This window comes from Ranitomeya imitator, chromosome 5 (assembly GCF_032444005.1).
Source record: "Ranitomeya imitator isolate aRanImi1 chromosome 5, aRanImi1.pri, whole genome shotgun sequence".
Lineage (NCBI taxonomy): Eukaryota > Metazoa > Chordata > Amphibia > Anura > Dendrobatidae > Ranitomeya > Ranitomeya imitator.
Window position 1 is genome coordinate 604,112,792 of NC_091286.1, and position 19,142 is coordinate 604,131,933.

At 45.8% G+C, this 19,142-nt stretch overlaps 1 protein-coding gene across 1 annotated transcript; it reads right to left on the minus strand.

Moving 5' to 3' along the window:
- Nucleotides 1-374: 374 nt before the first annotated feature.
- On the minus strand, nucleotides 375-11,313 carry TMEM18 (transmembrane protein 18). Its single transcript, XM_069727997.1, has 5 exons — nucleotides 10,986-11,313; nucleotides 9,392-9,512; nucleotides 8,854-8,908; nucleotides 6,756-6,849; nucleotides 375-3,177 (listed from the first exon to the last, which is right to left on the minus strand). Exons 1-5 carry the CDS (start codon nucleotides 11,025-11,027, stop codon nucleotides 3,082-3,084), a joined length of 408 nt encoding a protein of 135 aa, XP_069584098.1. The 5' UTR covers nucleotides 11,028-11,313; the 3' UTR covers nucleotides 375-3,081.
- Nucleotides 11,314-19,142: the final 7,829 nt, after the last annotated feature.

Here is a 19,142-nt window from a genome sequence, read left to right on the forward strand (position 1 = left end):
TTCCGCGCAGAAACGCTGCAGTTCCACAAAGAGATTTACAGTACAATGTAAATCAATAGAAAAAAAAAATGCTGTGCTAATGGTGCGGAAAAATCCGCATGAAAACAGCTGCGGATCAAAAGTAGGAGCATGTCACTTCTTTTGTGCGGAACTGCAGCGGTTCTGAACCCTTGCATTATAGAAATCCGCAAGGGTAAAAAAGGCAGAAAATTCGCACAAAATCCGCAACAAAAACGCACAAAATCTGCGGCAAATTCTGCACCTGCATTTTCTGCCAGATGCGGATTTTGTGCAGAAAATTCTGCACCCCAATCTGCAACGTGTGCAGATACCCTTTTTTTTCCGTCGTCAGAGCTTGCTTTTTGCAGCGTGAGTTGTAGTTTTGAAGAGCACCATTTATTTCACCATTCAACAAGCTGGTTAAAAGAAAAAAAGCCCTTCCAAGTGCGGCGAAATTACGCAAAAAAAAAAAATGCAAATCTGCAATTGTCTTTATGGGTTTCGCTCAGAAGGTGTTAGTTTTGTCATACAAATTCAACAGATCACTACAAATTTGTATTTTTTTTTTTTTTACTTATTTAAGTGGCAAATATGCAGAAGGCAAAATAAATAAATAAATAAATCGCTTGTTTCACCATCTTTCAGGATCCTTAACGTTTTCATGTTTGTAGATCGCTAGCACGGCATGGGGGCTCCCCCATAACGCCACTGACAGCAGAGCTGGTTGTGATGACGATGCATGGCCAAGCAATGGCCTAATAGTCTGCTGGGTAGAGTGGCCTGTTCAGAAGGTAGCAGCGTTTTAGTGAAAATATAATTTTTCATTCCTGTCATACCACCCTGCATTAATACCTGAAAATCATATGAAGGGTTAATAAGCTACCTGACCGCAGTTTTGGAATATGGCGAGAGGTGCCATTTTTAAAAATGGTATCAGTTTTGCGGGTTGGGTTCCAATATATTGGTGCCCCAAAGTTACTTCAAAAGTTAATAGATCCCTAAAAAAAAAAAATTTCCATGGAAAAAAATATATAAAAATAACTGCTACCTTATATTAAACCTAACGTTCTAACAAAACAGCAGAACATATTACAGATGGCGCTGATGTAAAAACATACGATGTTATTTATTAACTATTTTGGAAAGTGTCACCGTCTTGATTAAATGCAGAAACATTAAGGCTGTGTGCACACGCTGCGGAGTTTGCTGCGGATCCGCAGCGGATTTGACCGTTGCGGATCCGCAGCAGTTTTCCCAAAATTTACAGTACCATGTAAATCTATGGGAAAAAAAAAAACGCTGTGCACATGCTGCGGAAAAAGCCGCGCGGAAACGCTGCGGATTATTTTCCGCAGCATGTCAATTGTTTGTGCGGATTCCGCAGCGGGTTTCAACCAGCACCAATAGGAAAGTGCTGGTGAAAAACCACAGAAGAATCCGCAGAAGAAACCGCAAGAAAATCCGCAGTGAAAACCGCAGTGGTTTTGCACTGCGGATTTTCCAAATCCGCTGCGGAAAAATCCACAGGAAAATCCGCAGCGTGGGCACATACCCTTAAAGTTTGAAAATTGCTAAATTTTTGAAAAAATGTTTTTGCCAAAAGTCTGATATCTTTAAAAATACAAGACACGTAAACCTAAATTTACCACCAACATAAAGTGTAATGTGCCATGAGAAAACAATCTCAAAAACAGTTATTCTCACATAAAGTGACACGTCAAATTGGAAAAATGTGGCCCAGTCACTAACATTAATCGCTTCTTGTAGCATTTTGTAGCAGTGTTACGGTATGGCCACATTCACATGTTCAGTATTTGGTCAGTATTTAACATCAGTATTTGTAAGCCAAAACCAGGAGTGGGTGATAAATGCAGAAGTGGTGCAGATGTTTCTATTATACTTTACCTCTGATTGTTCCTCTCCTGGTTTTGGCTTACAAATACTGATGTAAAATACTGACCAAATACTGACCGTGTGAACGTGCCTTAACTCAAAGACTGCACTTCTGTCAGATTGAGTCTTTCCTCCTTACACTATTTACCAGTTTAAGTTTATATCCTGGGCAGCGGAGGAAGCAAAAGAGAGTATACAGACACTACAGCATGAGATTGCAGCTGCTGCTTTCTGTGAGGCAGAACATGTTTTTAAACAGGCAGGGAAATGTTTTGCCTCACAGAAAACAGCAACTGCAATCCCATACTATCCTGTCTGCATACTCTCTTTGTAAAAAAAATGCAATACAGTCACATTTACTTTACAAGAAAAAAATATATACATGTACAAGAATTCATAATTTTTCTTTCCCCCCAAAAAACACCCTTGTGAGATTTTGTGGTCTGGAACGGCAGTTTCCGGAAGGCCATCAGGGGAGGCAGGAGTAAATGGTATTTGATGCGGTCACACTTCTTACATGTGGTCTCTCTCACGGTAAAGGTCCTCTTATGAGTGATGTCTGGGTGGGGGCCTTATAACTAGCTATGTCCAGCGGAGCTATAGAGTAAATCTTCATTTTACCTGCAAGTCTGCCTCAGGATAGAAGCATATAAAATCGATGTTTATGGCAGATACATCCTTACCAACACTCAAGTGAATGTGATTAGACCAATATTCCTTTTGCGAGATGTACAGGGATTTTATAGGGGTTGTCCACTACTCGGGACAACCCATTCTCAATTCCTATGTTTCCACCCAGTAAAATAACACCTCTAGCGCCATTCCAGTGGTGGCGGCACTGGCTCTCCTCTCCTACAGATGTAATTGACATCCGGAAGGGGTGAGAGAGCAGTCGCAGCTCTGAAATCCTCTGGATGACCGACTTGTCTGTAGAAAAAGAGAGTGAAGGCAGCGCAGACTGGCCGCAGGGATTGCATGACAAAGACATGTGAGCCTCGGAAGAGCCTTTGCTGACACCACTGGAACGATGTCACCACTGGAGGTCAACATAGGTATTAATATTTTAGGAACATAATAATTGAAAATGAGTAGTCCGAGTAAAGGAGAACCCCTTTAAATATTTTTTTAATGTGTGCGACTTGGGACGATGCCCAGCATCTGGCGAGATAGCATCATGTATGACTCCAATCAGTTTTCCTTCTTTCTGTCTCTGGCGGCTTTCTTTTTATTCTGCAGAGTCTTTAGTTCTGTCATTACGGACAACGTCTTATACACCCAATGGACCTGTAAATCAGACAAACAAGATGGAGCTTGTAATTCGGAAATGGATAATTCTGTCATTTTGGGAAGTTGTGAAAAAGACAATAATATTAAAAGGCAGAGGGGTGCAGTGGTTTCAGCTTGCAGGAAATTGTTTATGTTCAATAACATTTTTATGCTTATGAGACTAAATTCACAAGTGGGGAATAAATAAAAAAAAAAAAAAAATATATATATATATATATATATATATATATATATATATATATATATATATACACACACATACACACACACACACACTGCTAAAAAAATAAAGGGAACACAAACATCAGGCAAGCTCCAAGTAGATCAAACTTCTGTGAAATCAAACTGTCCACTTAGGAAGCAGCACTGTTTGACAATCAATTTCACATGCTGTTGTGCAAACGGAATAGACAACAGATGGAAATTATTGGCAATTATCAAGACATACTTAATAAAAAAATGGTTCTGCAGGTGGGGACTACAGACCACATCTCAGTACCAATGCTTTCTAGCTGATGTTTTGGTCACTTTTGAATGTTGGTTGTGCTTTCACACTCGTGGTAGCATGAGACGGACTCTACAACCCACACAAGTGGCTCAGGTAGTGCAGCTCATCCAGGATGGCACATCAATGTGAGCTGTGGCAAGAAGGTTTGCTGTGTCTGTCAGCGAAGTGTCCAGAGGCTGGAGGCGCTACCAGGAGACAGGCCAGTGCACCAGGAAACGTGGAGGGGGCTGTAGGAGGGCAGGACAGGCAGTTCTCCTGTTACCCTGCCTGATGTAGATTTTTTCATTCTGCCTCCCAAAGACCATAGTACGGCTTGGATCACATTTATCCTGCACAAATGTGATCCCAATTGGTATGTAAAATGTTCCCAGCAAAAGCTTCAAATCAATCCACAAAAAAAGAAAAGACACTCAGGAGTCAGTCTTCTGTCAATGAAAATTTAGGGGGCTTCCACATTACTGGTAGACAACGGCTGTGGAAAAGTGAAATGGCTCCTTGCCCCCAAAAGAAATCGAGCAAATTCTGCGCTCCCAAATCCAAAACACCCTCTCCCTTCTGAGCCCCTGGGTGTACCTAAACCACATTTAGAGAAAAAAATTGGCATTTCTGTAGCTATGACAGCCCGCCTAATTTACATGTGCGTATCTCCAGAATGAGCTGGTCACTACAACGGCAGTTTGCAATTTTCACTCTGCAATATCCACTAGTGCTTGTCTCTGGAAAACACCCATGGAGTCAAAATCATCACTACATTTGTAGATAAACTCCCAAATTATAATTTCCAAAATAGGGATTCAGCTCTTCTAGCACTTAGGGGCTCTGTATATGGAGTCTGCAAACTATTCTAGGAAAATCTGCGCTCCAGGAGGCAAATAGCACTCCGTTCCTCCTGAGTCTCACCATGTAGCTAATCAGTACTGTACAGCCATATAGGGGGTATTTCTACATTTTGGTGCCATTTTTTACTCACTTGCCCCTCTGAAAATGCAAAATCTGGGCCGAAAACAAAATTTTGGTGGTAAAATTGTAATTATTCTGTCTTCACTGATCAATGGTATAAAATTCTGTGACACATCTGTGGTGCCAATATGTGCAGAGTAAAATAATGCAGTGCGCAGGCGCCGGGAAAGGTCAGAGAGGCCCAGCGCCTGCGCACTGCAGTACTTTGCTCTGCCCTCAGCAGGGCTAATCAATACCCCTGTGCAGGAGCCGCGGCAGGAAGCAAAGAAGAGGACGACATCGTATGAAGATGGGAGGCGCCGAACCCCGGCCTTCAATACCCATTGGACCGGACCGCACCGGAACTGCCTCTGGGTGAGTATAATCTAAAGGTACCTTCACACTCAGCGACGCTGCAGCGATACCGACAATGATGTCGATCGCTGCAGCGTCGCTGTTTGGTCGCTGGAGAGCTGTCACAGACAGCTCTCTAGCGACCAACGATGCCGGTAACCAGGGTAAACATCGGGTTACTAAGCGCAGGGCCGCGCTTAGTAACCCGATGTTTACCCTGGTTACCATCGTAAAAGTAAAAAAAACAAACACTACATACTTACCTTCAGCTGTCTGTCCCCGGCGCTCTGCTTCCTGCACTGACTGTGAGCACAGCGGCCTGGAAAGCAGAGCGGTGACGTCACCGCTCTGCTTTCCGGCCGGCGCTCACAGCCAGTGCAGAGAAGCACAGCGCCGAGGACAGACAGCGGAAGGTAAGTATGTAGTGTTTGTTTTTTTTTACTTTTATGCTGGTAACCAGGGTAAACATCGGGTTACTAAGCGCGGCCCTGCGCTTAGTAACCCGATGTTTACCCTGGTTACCAGTGAAGACATCGCTGAATCGGCGTCACACACGCCGATTCAGCGATGTCTGCAGGGAGTCCAGCGACGAAATAAAGTGCTGGACTTTCTGCAGCGACCAACGACATCACAGCAGGATCCTGATCGCTGCTGCGTGTCAAACTGAACGATATCGCTATCCAGGACGCTGCAACGTCACGGATCGCTGGCGATATCGTTCAGTGTGACGGTACCTTTACTTGTTTTTCTTATCTTTCAGGTTACACTGGGGGCTTATCTACAGCGTTACAGAATGCTGTAGAAAAGCCCCTGATGGGGGTGGCCGCAGTTCATAGGGCCAAAAGTAGGTGACAGATTCCCTTTAACATTTTGGAGTGGACAAATCAAAGTCCTGTACGCAATTATATAGAGAGGATGTGGAGGGTCTGATGTGAGCAGTTGATGGGAGAAAACCCCCCAACATGAGAGCATTTACACTGTTTTGTAAGGTGCAATGGACTAAAATTCATCCAAGTCGATTTCGAAGATCAACAATTACTGGAGACATTTAGGTGATGTTATTGCTGCACGAGGTCACAACGGATATTGAGAGCAAAAGGTTCACATACTTGTACTACTCAAAGACATGGGATATTTTTGACTCTTGTTTGATTTCGTTCTCTTCCACTTTTAAGACTTGTGTAAAAATCTCATGTAGTTTCAGGCCAAATTTCTGTACAAATAGTCAAATTCTCGAGAGTAGACAAATTCTCAAGAACCACTATGTGTAGATATGTGTTACAATCCTCGCACTTTCTCACTTCTTCGGTTCCGTGTGCTGTGCAGAGCCTCTTCTGCACCACGTGACTGCAGGTCTGACTATATGGCTCTCAGATTTCTGCAATTTGTTTTCTCAGTGTAATCCTATGGCAGCCATGATGAGAGTCTCGCACACTCGTACTGACAAAGCGGATTCCAGTTCACACAGGTGTCGCTGCATGAGATGGCCTGGCAGTACTGCGATAAAGTGGGGAAAAACAGGACCGAAAAGGTGCTGGGGAAGGGAGAAGGCAGTAAGTAAAGGTGTTGTCCAGTCTTCTGTTAAGTCTGCAGTCACAATATACTGCAGACTTTTAGTTGCAAAGTGGACAACTCCTTTAAGTGTTTCAATACATGCACTTTGCATATAACTGTGGTGAAGGGGACAAATAGTAATGTAAACTGCCAGGGTGCTACTTTAAGCCGACAGCATCATTGAAACTAAATAAATGACACAGACGTGCTCTGTACTTACCACAATTATGATTGTATTACACAACAAAGGAGCTGAGAAGGCTAAAGAAATGAACATCCCAGAGGAATCAAAGTACTGCTGCCTGGAGTACAACCTGGCGAAAAAAAAAATATATTAATCCAGGAAAGCGAAATGGCAGCGGTGAGATGCGATGTAGGTAGATGGCCCATAGCTGTTCTGCCGCACTGCTCAGATCCATTATTACAGGGGCTCCCTATTACTGCAGTCCCACTACGACGGTGCGGCTGTGTAGTCCTGGCCTATATACAGGTCAGGTATTTTCCTCCATCATATCCACAGGATATGCCACAAAGGTCTGATAGGTGCAGACTCCAGCTGTAGGATCTGCACCTGCTGGATGTACAGGTGTGCTCAGAGGCCGAAGGCTTCCATCAGGCACAGCTGGCCTGCTGTGCTCACGTGATCACCAGGACGTAATATTACAGCCTACTGCAAGGACAGCATCCGGGATGTAAGATCACTTTTTTCTTAAAGGGAACCTGTCAACCCGAAAATCGCGGGTGAGGTAAGCCCACCGGCATCAGGGGCTTATCTGCAGCATTCTTTAATGCTGTAGATAAGCCCCCGATGTTACCTGAAAGAGGAGAAAAAGACGTTAGATTATACTCACCCAGGGGCGGTCCCGCTGCTGGTCCGGTCAGATGGGCGTCTCTGGTCCGCTGCGGCGCCTCCCATCCTCATTCCAAGACGCCCTCTTCTGATCTTCATGTAACGTTTTTTTCTCCTGACGAACCTTACAATGGGGCAGCGGATGCGCCGGAAAAATGCATCCGCTGCACCCATTGTGCAATGCAGCAAACGCTAGCGTCGGAATCTCTCCCTGACGCATTGCGACGGGGAGATTCCGACGCTAGTGTGAAAGAAGCCTTATGCGTCATTTTTTCAACAGATGTTATTTAGGAAAATAAATCACTGATTAAATTACCGTAGCTTTAGAGAGTGAATAGAAAGTGGCCATGAATGTCGGCGCCGCACGCTGCACCTTTTATGGGATGATGGAAAACACTCGCTCATTTGTTTCTGTAACTCCCATAGAAGTAAACAAATAGTCAACAACATTTACTTGCATTTACTCTCCACCTGATTGCAGCAGCAGATGTCAGGAAGGGGTTAACAGACCTTACCTGAACATTTTGTCTGGCAGTATTGAGACATATAGGCCATGTTCACACGTTCCTGATTTCCCTGCTGTTTTTTCTGCACTAAAAACCGCAGCTCTTGGCAGAAAACGCAGGTGCATTTTTTGGTGCTTTTTGGTGCGTTTTTTGATGCGGTTTTTAGTGCAGTTTTTTATGCAGTTTTCTCTGCAGAGTCTGTGTGTTTTCTAGGAAGTTTTTTTAGGGTTAAAATGGCTGAAGTGGGAAAAAAAAAAAAATTCTTTGTTTTATTATTGTTACTACCTATGGGGGTGATAAAGGGGGGGGGGAGCATTTACCTTTTTTTTTTATTTTGATCACTGTGAGGTTATCACAGTGATCAAAATGTGCCTGGAACGAATCTGCCGGCCGGCAGATTCGGTGGGCGCACTGCGCATGCGCCCGCCATTTTGGAAGATGGCGGCGCCCAGGGAGAAGACGGCCGGAAGGACACCGGGAGGCCCAGTAAGTATAAGGGGGGGAGATTAGGGCACGGGGGGGCGTCGGAGCATGGGGGGGTGGGATTGGGGCACGGGGGGGCAGCCACACTCCGCCCACGCACTTCCTGCTGCAGCGGTTCTGCACCACAAACCGCAGAAAACCCGCAGATATTTTTTTCGTCTGCGGGTTTTACTGCGGGTTTGACCTCACAATGGAGGTCAATGGGTGCAGAACCGCTGCAGTTCCGCAAAAAGAAGTGACATGGTCCTTCTTTTTTACCGCAGCTATTCAGCGCGGCTTTTTTCGGGATTTTCCGCAATGTGGGCACAGTAGTTCCTGTTTTCCATAGGGTACATTGTCCGCAGCGGCAAAATCGCGGCGGTTCCGCATTAAAAAATGGATTGTGTGAACATGGCCATATACTTTTTATACAGCGAGTCCCTTATTATATTGTTGTCACCCAGTGAACATTATCCCAGTGCAGATATTTCATCACTTACTTCCAGTTTAGAGCCGCCACTTCATTGATGTATTCGGCACAGCTGACCAGGCCCACTAAGGAAAACAAGGAAAACTGCTGAGCGCTGAAGATTTCCACTGGGATTAAAGGGGTTTACTGGGACCTGTCACTGAAGTCCTAAATATTAGATCGGTGGCGGTCTGACATCCTGACCAATCACCGACTGAAGGGGCCATGGTTCACCGAAGCCAGAATAGCTCCACACAGTGTGGTGGCCCAGCATGGTATTGCAGCTGGTCCTGATCACTTGATCGGTGGTAGTGCTGACTCCTGGCGCAGTCACTGATCTGGTATTGATGAGCCAGGGCCTTTAATTTTAATTTTAAGAATCTATTACCCTTCTGTCACGGTGTGGAGCGCTGGAGCTAGGACCTAGTAGCGGACCACTGCTTCTCAATCTACTACAAACATTGGATTACAATGGAGGGCAGCCGCCCTTCTCTTCTCCCATTTTATGGACTTACATTCAGACATTTGCTAGATTTACTTTCTAGATGCCATTTTCTGGGATGTCTTACCCATAAACAGGAAGTGGGCTATCTGACATTTGTAGAATTTGAAGGAAATGCAGGTCAGTATGAAGCAAAGGAGGTGGAAACCCAACAGCCCAACGATCCACGGCTCTGACCAGTCTATGGGCTGCAAGAAAAACAAAGCGTAATGAACAGTGAAGGCCGCCATGGGCACAAGTCACAGGACGAGTACCAGCAGGTGCGTACATGTGCCCACAGTGACTACACAGCGTACAGCCGAGCACGGCCCCTGGAGGCCGCCACCAGCACCAATCGCTTTAGCCAGATGCCACATGTTGTGATTGACTGCACACAAACATCCCGGGACTGGCACGTAGCGCCATGGGGGCACCCAGGACTGGTACACAGCAGCATGGGGGACCCGGGACTGGTACATAGCGACACCCGGGACTGGCATGCTGCAGCATGGGGGCACCCGAGACTGGTAAACAGAGGCATGGGGGCACTCGGGACTGGTACATAGCGACACACGGGACTGGCACACAGCTGCACCCAGGACTGGCATGCGGCGGCATGGGGGCACCCGGGACTGGTACATAGCGACACACGGGACTGGCACACAGCTGCACCCAGGACTGGCATGCGGCGGCATGGGGGCACCCGGGACTGGTACATAGCGACACACGGGACTGGCATGCAGCAGCACCCAGGACTGGCATGCGGCGGCACACGGGACTGGCATGCGGCGGCATGGGGGCACCCGGGACTGGTAAACAGAGGCATGGGGGCACCCGGGACTGGTACATAGCGACACACGGGACTGGCACACAGCTGCACCCAGGACTGGCATGCGGCGGCATGGGGGCACCCGGGACTGGTACATAGCGACACACGGGACTGGCATGCAGCAGCACCCAGGACTGGCATGCGGCGGCACACGGGACTGGCATGCGGCGGCATGGGGGCACCCGGGACTGGTAAACAGAGGCATGGGGGCACCCGGGACTGGTACATAGCGACACACGGGACTGGCACACAGCTGCACCCAGGACTGGCATGCGGCGGCATGGGGGCACCCGGGACTGGTACATAGCGACACACGGGACTGGCACACAGCTGCACCCAGGACTGGCATGCGGCGGCATGGGGGCACCCGGGACTGGTACATAGCGACACACGGGACTGGCATGCGGCGGCATGGGGGCACCCGGGACTGGTAAACAGAGGCATGGGGGCACCCGGGACTGGTACATAGCGACACACGGGACTGGCACACAGCTGCACCCAGGACTGGCATGCGGCGGCATGGGGGCACCCGGGACTGGTACATAGCGACACACGGGACTGGCATGCAGCAGCACCCAGGACTGGCATGCGGCGGCATGGGGGCACCCGGGACTGGTACATAGCGACACACGGGACTGGCATGCAGCAGCACCCAGGACTGGCATGCGGCGGCACACGGGACTGGCATGCGGCGGCATGGGGGCACCCGGGACTAGTACATGGGGCGCCTGAGACTGGCAGCGGTACGATATGTCAGGCTATGTTGATTTACATGACCAGTAGCCGGGTGTAATGGTGGTCCCGCAGCAGCAGTGACATGTCCGCACATTACACGGCCGCCCCCAGTACTCACGCTCCGCTCCAGCAGCGCCCACACACCGGCCTCCGTCTCCATGGTACAGTCAGGAAGCGCTGGGCAGGGGGCGGGGCGTCAGTGCGGCTCCGCCTCCTCAGCCACGTGTCAATGTGGTCAAACACGTAGGCAGAAAACTATGAGACTCCGTCACCTCAGGAGGGAGGCGGCTGTGACGCAGCTCTCCGTGCATAGACCGCGGCGCTACGCATACACGTGTCGGGTCTCTGTTGCTGGGATACGGCGCTAGTTTTTTTCTCTTATGCAGCAGATTCCTCTTATGTTTTATATGTCTGTACAGTATGAACCAATAGAGCTGAGGTCGTCCAGAGCAGCCAATCACATTTCTAATCTGCATTCCTAAGTAAGAACGACATGCCGTGCCCGTGTGCAGTCACTAGAGCGTCTTTTAACCCCTTCATGACATCCACGGTACATGTATGGCGCATGTTGGAAGCAGGTGTATTTAGCGGGTCCACGGTGTGAGCTTACCCAATACTGTGCAGGTGATGGCTGTGTACTACAGCCAGGACCTGCCACTAACAATCGCGGGTGGAGCGGTGCGCTGCCTGCGATTGTTAACCTGCTAAATGTTGCTGTCAATGTTTGACGGCAGCCTTTAACACTCGCTGGCATTGGGACGTGTCATCTTCACCCATTGGCGAGCCCGTGACGTGATCGCGGGTCGCCGATGGGTTTTCATGGCACCCTCAGTCCCCTGTGCCTGTCCTTATGGAACTCCTTTGAAATCCAGTCTGTGGCCGGGATTCAAAGAAGACTGTGATTTCTGCTATGTGTAGTACAAGTGACCAGACCATCGCATCTTCAAGTCCCCTAAGGAGCTAACTAGAACAGTACAGAAAAAAAAAAGTTTTTAAAAAACATGAAAAAAAAAAAAGCAAAAGTTCAAATCATCCCCCTTCCCCCCCACTGAAAATAAAGATATAAAAAAGTGCCTATGTGTGGTATTGCCGCTTTCAGAAAATCCAATATATCAAAATAGGAAAACAATGAACCCAATCAGTAAACGCCTTGAACGAAAAAAAATTCAAGAACGCCAAAATAAAATTTTTGGGGTTGCCACTATTCCACAAAGAAGGCTGTAACAAGCGATCAAAAAGTTACATCTGTCCCAAAAGGGTACTAATAAAAAAAAGTTGTCTCGCCCAGCAAAAAATAAATGATCACAACTCCATTGGGCAAAAAAATAAAAATGTTACGGGTCTTGGAAAATGGCGCCAAAAAATTTATTTTGCAAACTTCTTATTTTTTTTACTACCAAAATAATACAGAATCTGGACATGTTGGTGACATATTGATGAGGAAAATCATATCGCGAGGTCATTTTTAACAAAAATGTACACCGCAAGAACAATGTCAGAATTGTGGTTTTTTTTTTCACAATTTCACCCCACTTGGATTTCTTTCCCATTTTCCAGAACACTATGTGGTGAAATGAATGGGGTTATTCAAAAGTACAACTCGTCCTGCAAAAAACAAGTGCTCATGTGTCTATGTGGACAGAAAAATAAAAGAGTTATGGCGCTGGCAAGAAGAGGAGGAAAAAAACAAATGCAAAAACGGAAATTGGCCTTCTCATGAAGGTTTAAGGGACTTTAACATTGATGGCCTCTCCTCAGGCTGCCGTCACACTAGCAGTGTTTGGTCAGTATTATACTTCAGTATTTGTAAGCCAAAACCAGGAGTGGGTGATAAATACAGAAGTGGTGACATGTTTCTATTATACTTTCCCTCTGATTGTTCCACTCCTGGTTTTGGCTTACAAATACTGAGGTAAAATACTGACCAAATACTGATAGTGTGACGGCAGCCTTAGAATAAGTCATCACTGTCTGATCAGATGGGGTAACACCCAGCATTTCCACCGCTCAGCTGTTCTCAGTGACGGCAGCGGCTGGAACTGCTCAGTTACAGAATATCTCCGCCTACTGTATAGTGGCCACAGCCGGTACTGCACATCCGCCCCCTTCTGACTAGAATATGGGGTAGATATGCAGTATTGGGCCATTGACACTATACAGGAGATGTGCTGTGCAGCTCCGTAACTGAGCAGTTCCTCCGAGAACAGCTGATTGGTTCTGGTCACATATATCTTTCCCCTCTGGACACATCACTAAGATGTAAGTACTGCCTACCTACTTAATACTACCAGGTCCTCTATGGACAAGTCTCAGCAGAAGCCTCTAGACTAGGGGATTCATTATACTCTGGAAACTCATACATCTTTTTAAACCCTATGTATTGATATATACTTCAAGTGTGTACTGAACCAATTCTTTAGGATGACTCCGATCTCTCTTTTTTGTATTTTGATTATTTTAGCAACATAGACATGCAGAAGTACCACTGGCTATGTCAACAGGGTCACATGACCAGAGTTCACGGGTTCTGAGATGCGGCTTTTCTGGGGCGGCTGAGAGCTGCTGTTTTTAGCGTCCGAGTGCAGTACCCATCGCCCCTTCCTAAGCTAATATCAGCCTGCAGCTGTCTGCATAGCCTTTGCTGCTTATTATAGGGGGGGAACCTATCTCATTTTTTTAGGGTCTCCCATTTTAATAGCTAGTAAAGGCTAAGTCTACAGTTGTGAGCTGATATTAATAGCCTGTGAAGCTCCATGGGTATTACCCCCTTCCCATGCTATAAACATCGGCTCCCAGCCATCGGCTTTCCTTCTGCTGACTACGAAAATTGCGCGGGAGCCCATGCCATTGTTTACAGAAAAATAATCTTTTATTAAATACATGTACAGTAAGCTGCACGCACACTGTATGAATTGTATTTGTCACAGACATCTGTATATCTACCGATTCTATATGTATTTACTGTATGTAATCCATCTCTTCTATCCTGTCGGCTCCTGCAGTGATTTTACAGTACGTGGGCAGATGAATTGCTGGCGTTTATTCTATCTATCAATGTTATATACACACATGGTCCAAATTGTTGGTACCCCTTGTTTAATGACAGAAAAACCCACAATAGTCACAGAAATAACTTGAATCTCACAAAAGTAATGATAAATAAAAGATCTATGAAAATGAACAAATGAAGGTCAGACATTGCTGTTCAACCATGCTTCCACAGAATTAAAAAAAAATGACCTTTTGTGGCTTCCCCTCCTTGTGGAGTGTGTCAATGACTGCCTTTTGGACACCTGTCAAGTCAGTAGTCTTCCCCATGATTGTGGAGTCTACTGAAACAGACTAAGGGACCTTTTTAACCCCTTCCCGACCTTTGATGCCACGTAGGCGTCATGAAAGTTGGTGCCATTCCGACCTGTGACGCCTATGTGGCGTCATGGAAAGATCGCGTCCCTGCAGATCGGGTGAGAGGGTTAACTCCAATTTCACCCGATCTGCAGGGACAGGGGGAGTGGTACTTTAGGCCAAGGGGGGTGGCTACGATCGCTCTGATTGGCTGTTGAAAGTGAAACTGCCAATCAGAGCGATTTGTAATATTTCACCTAAAAAACTGGTGAAATATTACAATCCAGCCATGGCCGATGCTGCAATATCATCGGCCATGGCTGGAAACACTGGTGTACCCATCGCCACCGATTGCCCCCGCAGCCCTCAGATCTATGTTCCGCTCCCCTCCGTCCTGTGCTCCACTCCCCCGTCCTCCTGCCCGCTCCCCCCATGCTCCGATGCCACCCCCCGTGCTCCGACGCCCCCCCCCGTGCCCTGATCTCCCCCCCTTATACTTACCGGACCTCCCGGTGTCCGTCCGTCTTCTCCCTGGGTGCCGCCATCTTTCAAAATGGCGGGCGCATTCTCAGTGCGCCCGCCGAATCTGCCGGCCGGCAGATTCGTTCCATGTACATTTTGATCACTGTGATATAACCTATCACACTGATCAAAATAAAAAAAAAGTAAATGAACCCCCCTTTATCACCCCCATAGGTAGGGACAATAATAACATAAAGAAATTTTTTTTTCCCACTACAGTTAGAACTAGGGTTAGGGTTAGGGTTAGGGATATGCACACGTATTCTGGTCCTCTGTGGATTTTTCCGCAGCGGTTTTTATAAATCCGCAGTGCAAAACCGCTGCGGATTTATCGTGGATTTACCACGGTTTTTCTGCGGATTTCACTGCGGTTTTCTATTGGAGCAGTTGTAAAACTGCTGCGGAATCCGCAGAAAGAAGTGAAATGTGTGGAATGTAAACCGCTGCGTTTCCGCGCAGTTTTTTCCGCAGCATGTGCGCAGCGTTTTTTGTAAACTCATGGGAAACTGCTGCGGACCCGCAGCGGCAGAAACGCTGTGGATCCGCAGCGTTTTCCGCATCGTGTGCACATAACTTTAGAATTAGGCTATGTGCACACGGTTCGGATTCGGCTGCGGATCCGCAGCGGATTGGCCCCTGTGGATTCGTAGCAGTTTTCCATCAGCTTTACATTTCCATGTAAACCTATGGAAAAACAAATTCGCTGTGCCCATTGTGCGGAAAATACCGCGCGGGAACGCTGTGTTGTATTTTCCGCAGCATGTCAATTCTTTGTGCGGATTCCGCAGCGTTTTACACCTGTTCCTCAATAGGAATCCGCAGGTGAAATCTGCACAAAAAACACTGGAAATCCACGGTAAATCCGCAGGTAAATTGCAGTGCCTTTTACCCGCGGATTTTTCAAAAATGGTGCGGAAAAATCTCACACGAATCCGCAACGTGAGCACATAGCCTTAGGGTTAGGGTTGGAATTAGAGTTAGGGTTGGAATTAGGGCTAGGGTTGGAAATAGGGTTAAGATTAGGCTTGTGGTTAGGGTTATGATTAGGGGTGTGTTGGGGTTAGGGTTGTGGTTAGGGGTGTGTTTGGGTTAGGGTTGGGATTAGGGTTAGGGGTGTGTTGGGGTTAGGGGTGTGTTGGGGTTAGGGTTGTGATTAGGGTTATGGCTAGAGTTGAGATTAGGGTTAGGGGTGTGTTGGAGTTAGAATTGAGGGGTTTCCACTGTTTAGGCACATCAGGGGGTCTCCAAACGCAACATGGCGCCACCATTGATTCCAGCCAATCTTGCGTTCAAAAAGTCAAATGGTGCTCCCTTCATTCCGAGCCCCGACGTGCGCCAAAACAGTGGTTTACCCCCACATATGGGGTATCTGCGTACTAAGGACAAACTCGCCAATAATTATTGGGGTCCAATTTCTCCTGTTACCCTTGTGAAAATAAAAAAAATGCTTGTTAAAACATCATTTTTGAGGAAAGAAAAATGATTTTTTTATTTTCATGGCTCTGCGTTGTAAACTTCTGTGAAACACTTGGGGGTTCAAAGTGCTCACCACATATCTAGATAAGTTCCTTGGGGGGTCTAGTTTTCAAAATGGGGTCACTTGTGGGGGGTTTCTACTGTTAAGGCATATTAGTGGCTCTGCAAACGTAACATGATGCCCGCAGTCCATTCCATCAAAGTCTGCATTCCAAAACGTCACTACTTCCCTTCGGAGCCCCGACGTGTGCCCAAACAGTGGTTTCCCCCACATATGGGGTATCAGCATACTCAGGACAAACTGGACAACAACTTCGGCGTTGCTTCCGGCCGGGGCACGCTAGAAGTTGGCGGTTCTTTCCTGGTTCCAGCGTTCACCCTGCTGTTCAGGCTCGCGCGGATCCAGGCGCTACCACTATCCCCTGATCTTGCAGTACGGAGTCAGGCACTCAGCTCTAGGAAGTTCTACGCCCACATCATCTTCCCAGTATGAAGTAAGTGCACCATTCTAACTATTGTTAGCTCCTATCTGCCAGGTATTGTTCCCGTGTATAGCTTCTAGTGCCAGCAGAGGCACCCACACTAGCGCAGGTGATCTACCCCCGTTTTCTCACTCTTGTTATCTATTTACAGGGTGATACACAGACCCTGTTTTTTATCACCAGCAGCTTCCATTCCCTCCTATTCTTCACTCTCCGAGCGCCAGTGTATTTTATTATTTTTTTTCCATACTATTCTAGCTTCTGTGTATTCCACACGTAGGCAGCTCGGACATGGCCATAGATGCCCTCATACACGATAGGGACTTCCACCGTAGGTTCATACAAACACAATTTTCCCACCAGAAACTTTCAATCAATGAGCATGACCAGGTTAAAATCTTATTAAGATCACTGGAAAAACAATTAATTAATGAAATGAGGAACCTATGGGAAATCGCGTCATTAGAAAAATATGCCGAGGCAGGCATTGTCCCAAAAGGTCTCGTTATTCAGAAAGCCCTCGCAGGCGATTTTGGGGATCCCGACATCCAAAGGGAGTGGGAATCTCTGTTTAAGGAATTTTCTAATCAAGCTTTGAACTTTATCATAGAGAAACGTCGTATTAATCTTAAGGGAATCAGCCAATCTATTACACATTTATTTGAGCAATTAAAAACATATAATCATATTGAAGAACTGCATGATCTTACTTCAAACATTATGTACAGGCTAAAAGAAAAAGAGAAAGAAATTATCACCAAAAAAATGAGAAAGTTCGCAAGAGATAATTTACCTTTTGAGAACATTACACCCAACGAACCCACGCTTAGTCCAAATGAACAATTTGTTACTTTGGACGAATATAATTCCACCCCAACCAATCATTTGGAAGATATTTCTTTAGTATTCTCCACATATACTAATACTAATTCCACCCAGTACACACCCATGTCAGTTCGTACTAGGACTGATCATAAAATGGGGTCGACTAACTCTCCAAACAAAGAAATGATTTCAAATATATCCATGAATGAGATCAATTCTCCAGTAAGAGAATCTAATCCTGTAATTAATACTCAAATTCCTACTTCAAATAGGTTTTCTCAATTGTCCATAATGGCGGAAGAACCAACAACAACCGCTGAATGGGAACAACCCACTACAAGTACCAATAACAATAGGCTTCATCAAAACCCAATCAGCAAAACCAATACTAAATATCATAACAAAACCTATTCCAGGCACAGACAAGTATCAGTCCCAATTTCCAGACAATTACCCAATCGAATGCTTAACGGCACATATAGGGGTACAGATACCAGACCAAACAAAACCGTACAATCCACCATCAAGCGGGATTTTTTCCACCCACGAAACTCAAAACCAAAAGAGGCAAGAGGGGTGGGAAACTCGCCAAAAAGAAAAATATAAAAAAACTTCTACAAAATCATACGCAAAAAATCTTTAATCTCAGCTCTTACCAATTAACCCATAGTGAAACTAACCTCTTACAAAAAGGTTTAAAATTTGCCCCTACTGCTACAGCTAATCCCTTTAACCTATTCATTAGTATTAAAAAGTTCATGCGTAATTTAGCTCTAAAAAAATACTTTCTGAAAAAGGTACCCATTACTAATTCCACCACTTATTCAACTATAACCAACACTCAGAACTATATCCATACTAACTTAGCACCCCAATCCTCATTCAATCCCATCAATGAATATTCCAGTGCCTTCCAGTCTTTTGAAACCCTGGTTACGACAGATATAAAAAAACTCTGCAAAAATAACTCTACGTATATCCCACATAATCTCACTATCAGTGAAAGGAAATCCATCATTAACCTTCAGAAAAATCATGATATTGTCATTCGTCCAGCCGATAAAGGTGGCGGCATTGTGGTTCTCGATTGTACTATGTATCATAATGAGTCATTAAGACTTTTAAGTGACTCCGTCACTTACAAAAAAATGCACTTCAATCCTACTATTAATTACATCAAAAAACTTAATCTCTTAGCACTAAAGGGCAAGACCCTAGGGGTATTAAATAAAAAGGAGTTTCAATTTATCAATAACCGAACCCCAACAACAGCTATATTTTATCATATACCTAAAATCCATAAAGAAACCTCTAACCCCCCAGGTCACCCAATTATATCAGGCATCAATTGCTTGACCGCCAATTTGTCCAAATATGTAGATCTGCACTTACAAAAATGTATGCCCTTAATTCCAGCTTATTTAAAAGACACTGCTCATACCATACAAGTTTTGGAACCCATCATATGGCAAAGCAATTTCATTTTGGGCACCCTTGACATTAAATCCCTATACACGGTAATCAACCATGAAAAAGGATGTGAGTCGGCCAATTTCTTTCTAAACGCTTTGGAAATATACCCAAAACCCCAAATCGAATTTATTTTGGAAAGTATTGATTTTATT

Coding starts and splice junctions, on each gene's coding strand:
- TMEM18 (XM_069727997.1), bottom strand. CDS start 11,027: ATGGAGACGGAGGCCGGTGTGTGGGCGCTGCTGGAGCGGAGC. Junction 8,909..9,391: donor AGCCCACTTCCTGTTTATGG/GTAAGACATCCC, acceptor TGTTTTCCTTAG/TGGGCCTGGTCAGCTGTGCC. Junction 3,178..6,755: donor GTAATACAATCATAATTGTG/GTAAGTACAGAG, acceptor TCTGATTTACAG/GTCCATTGGGTGTATAAGAC.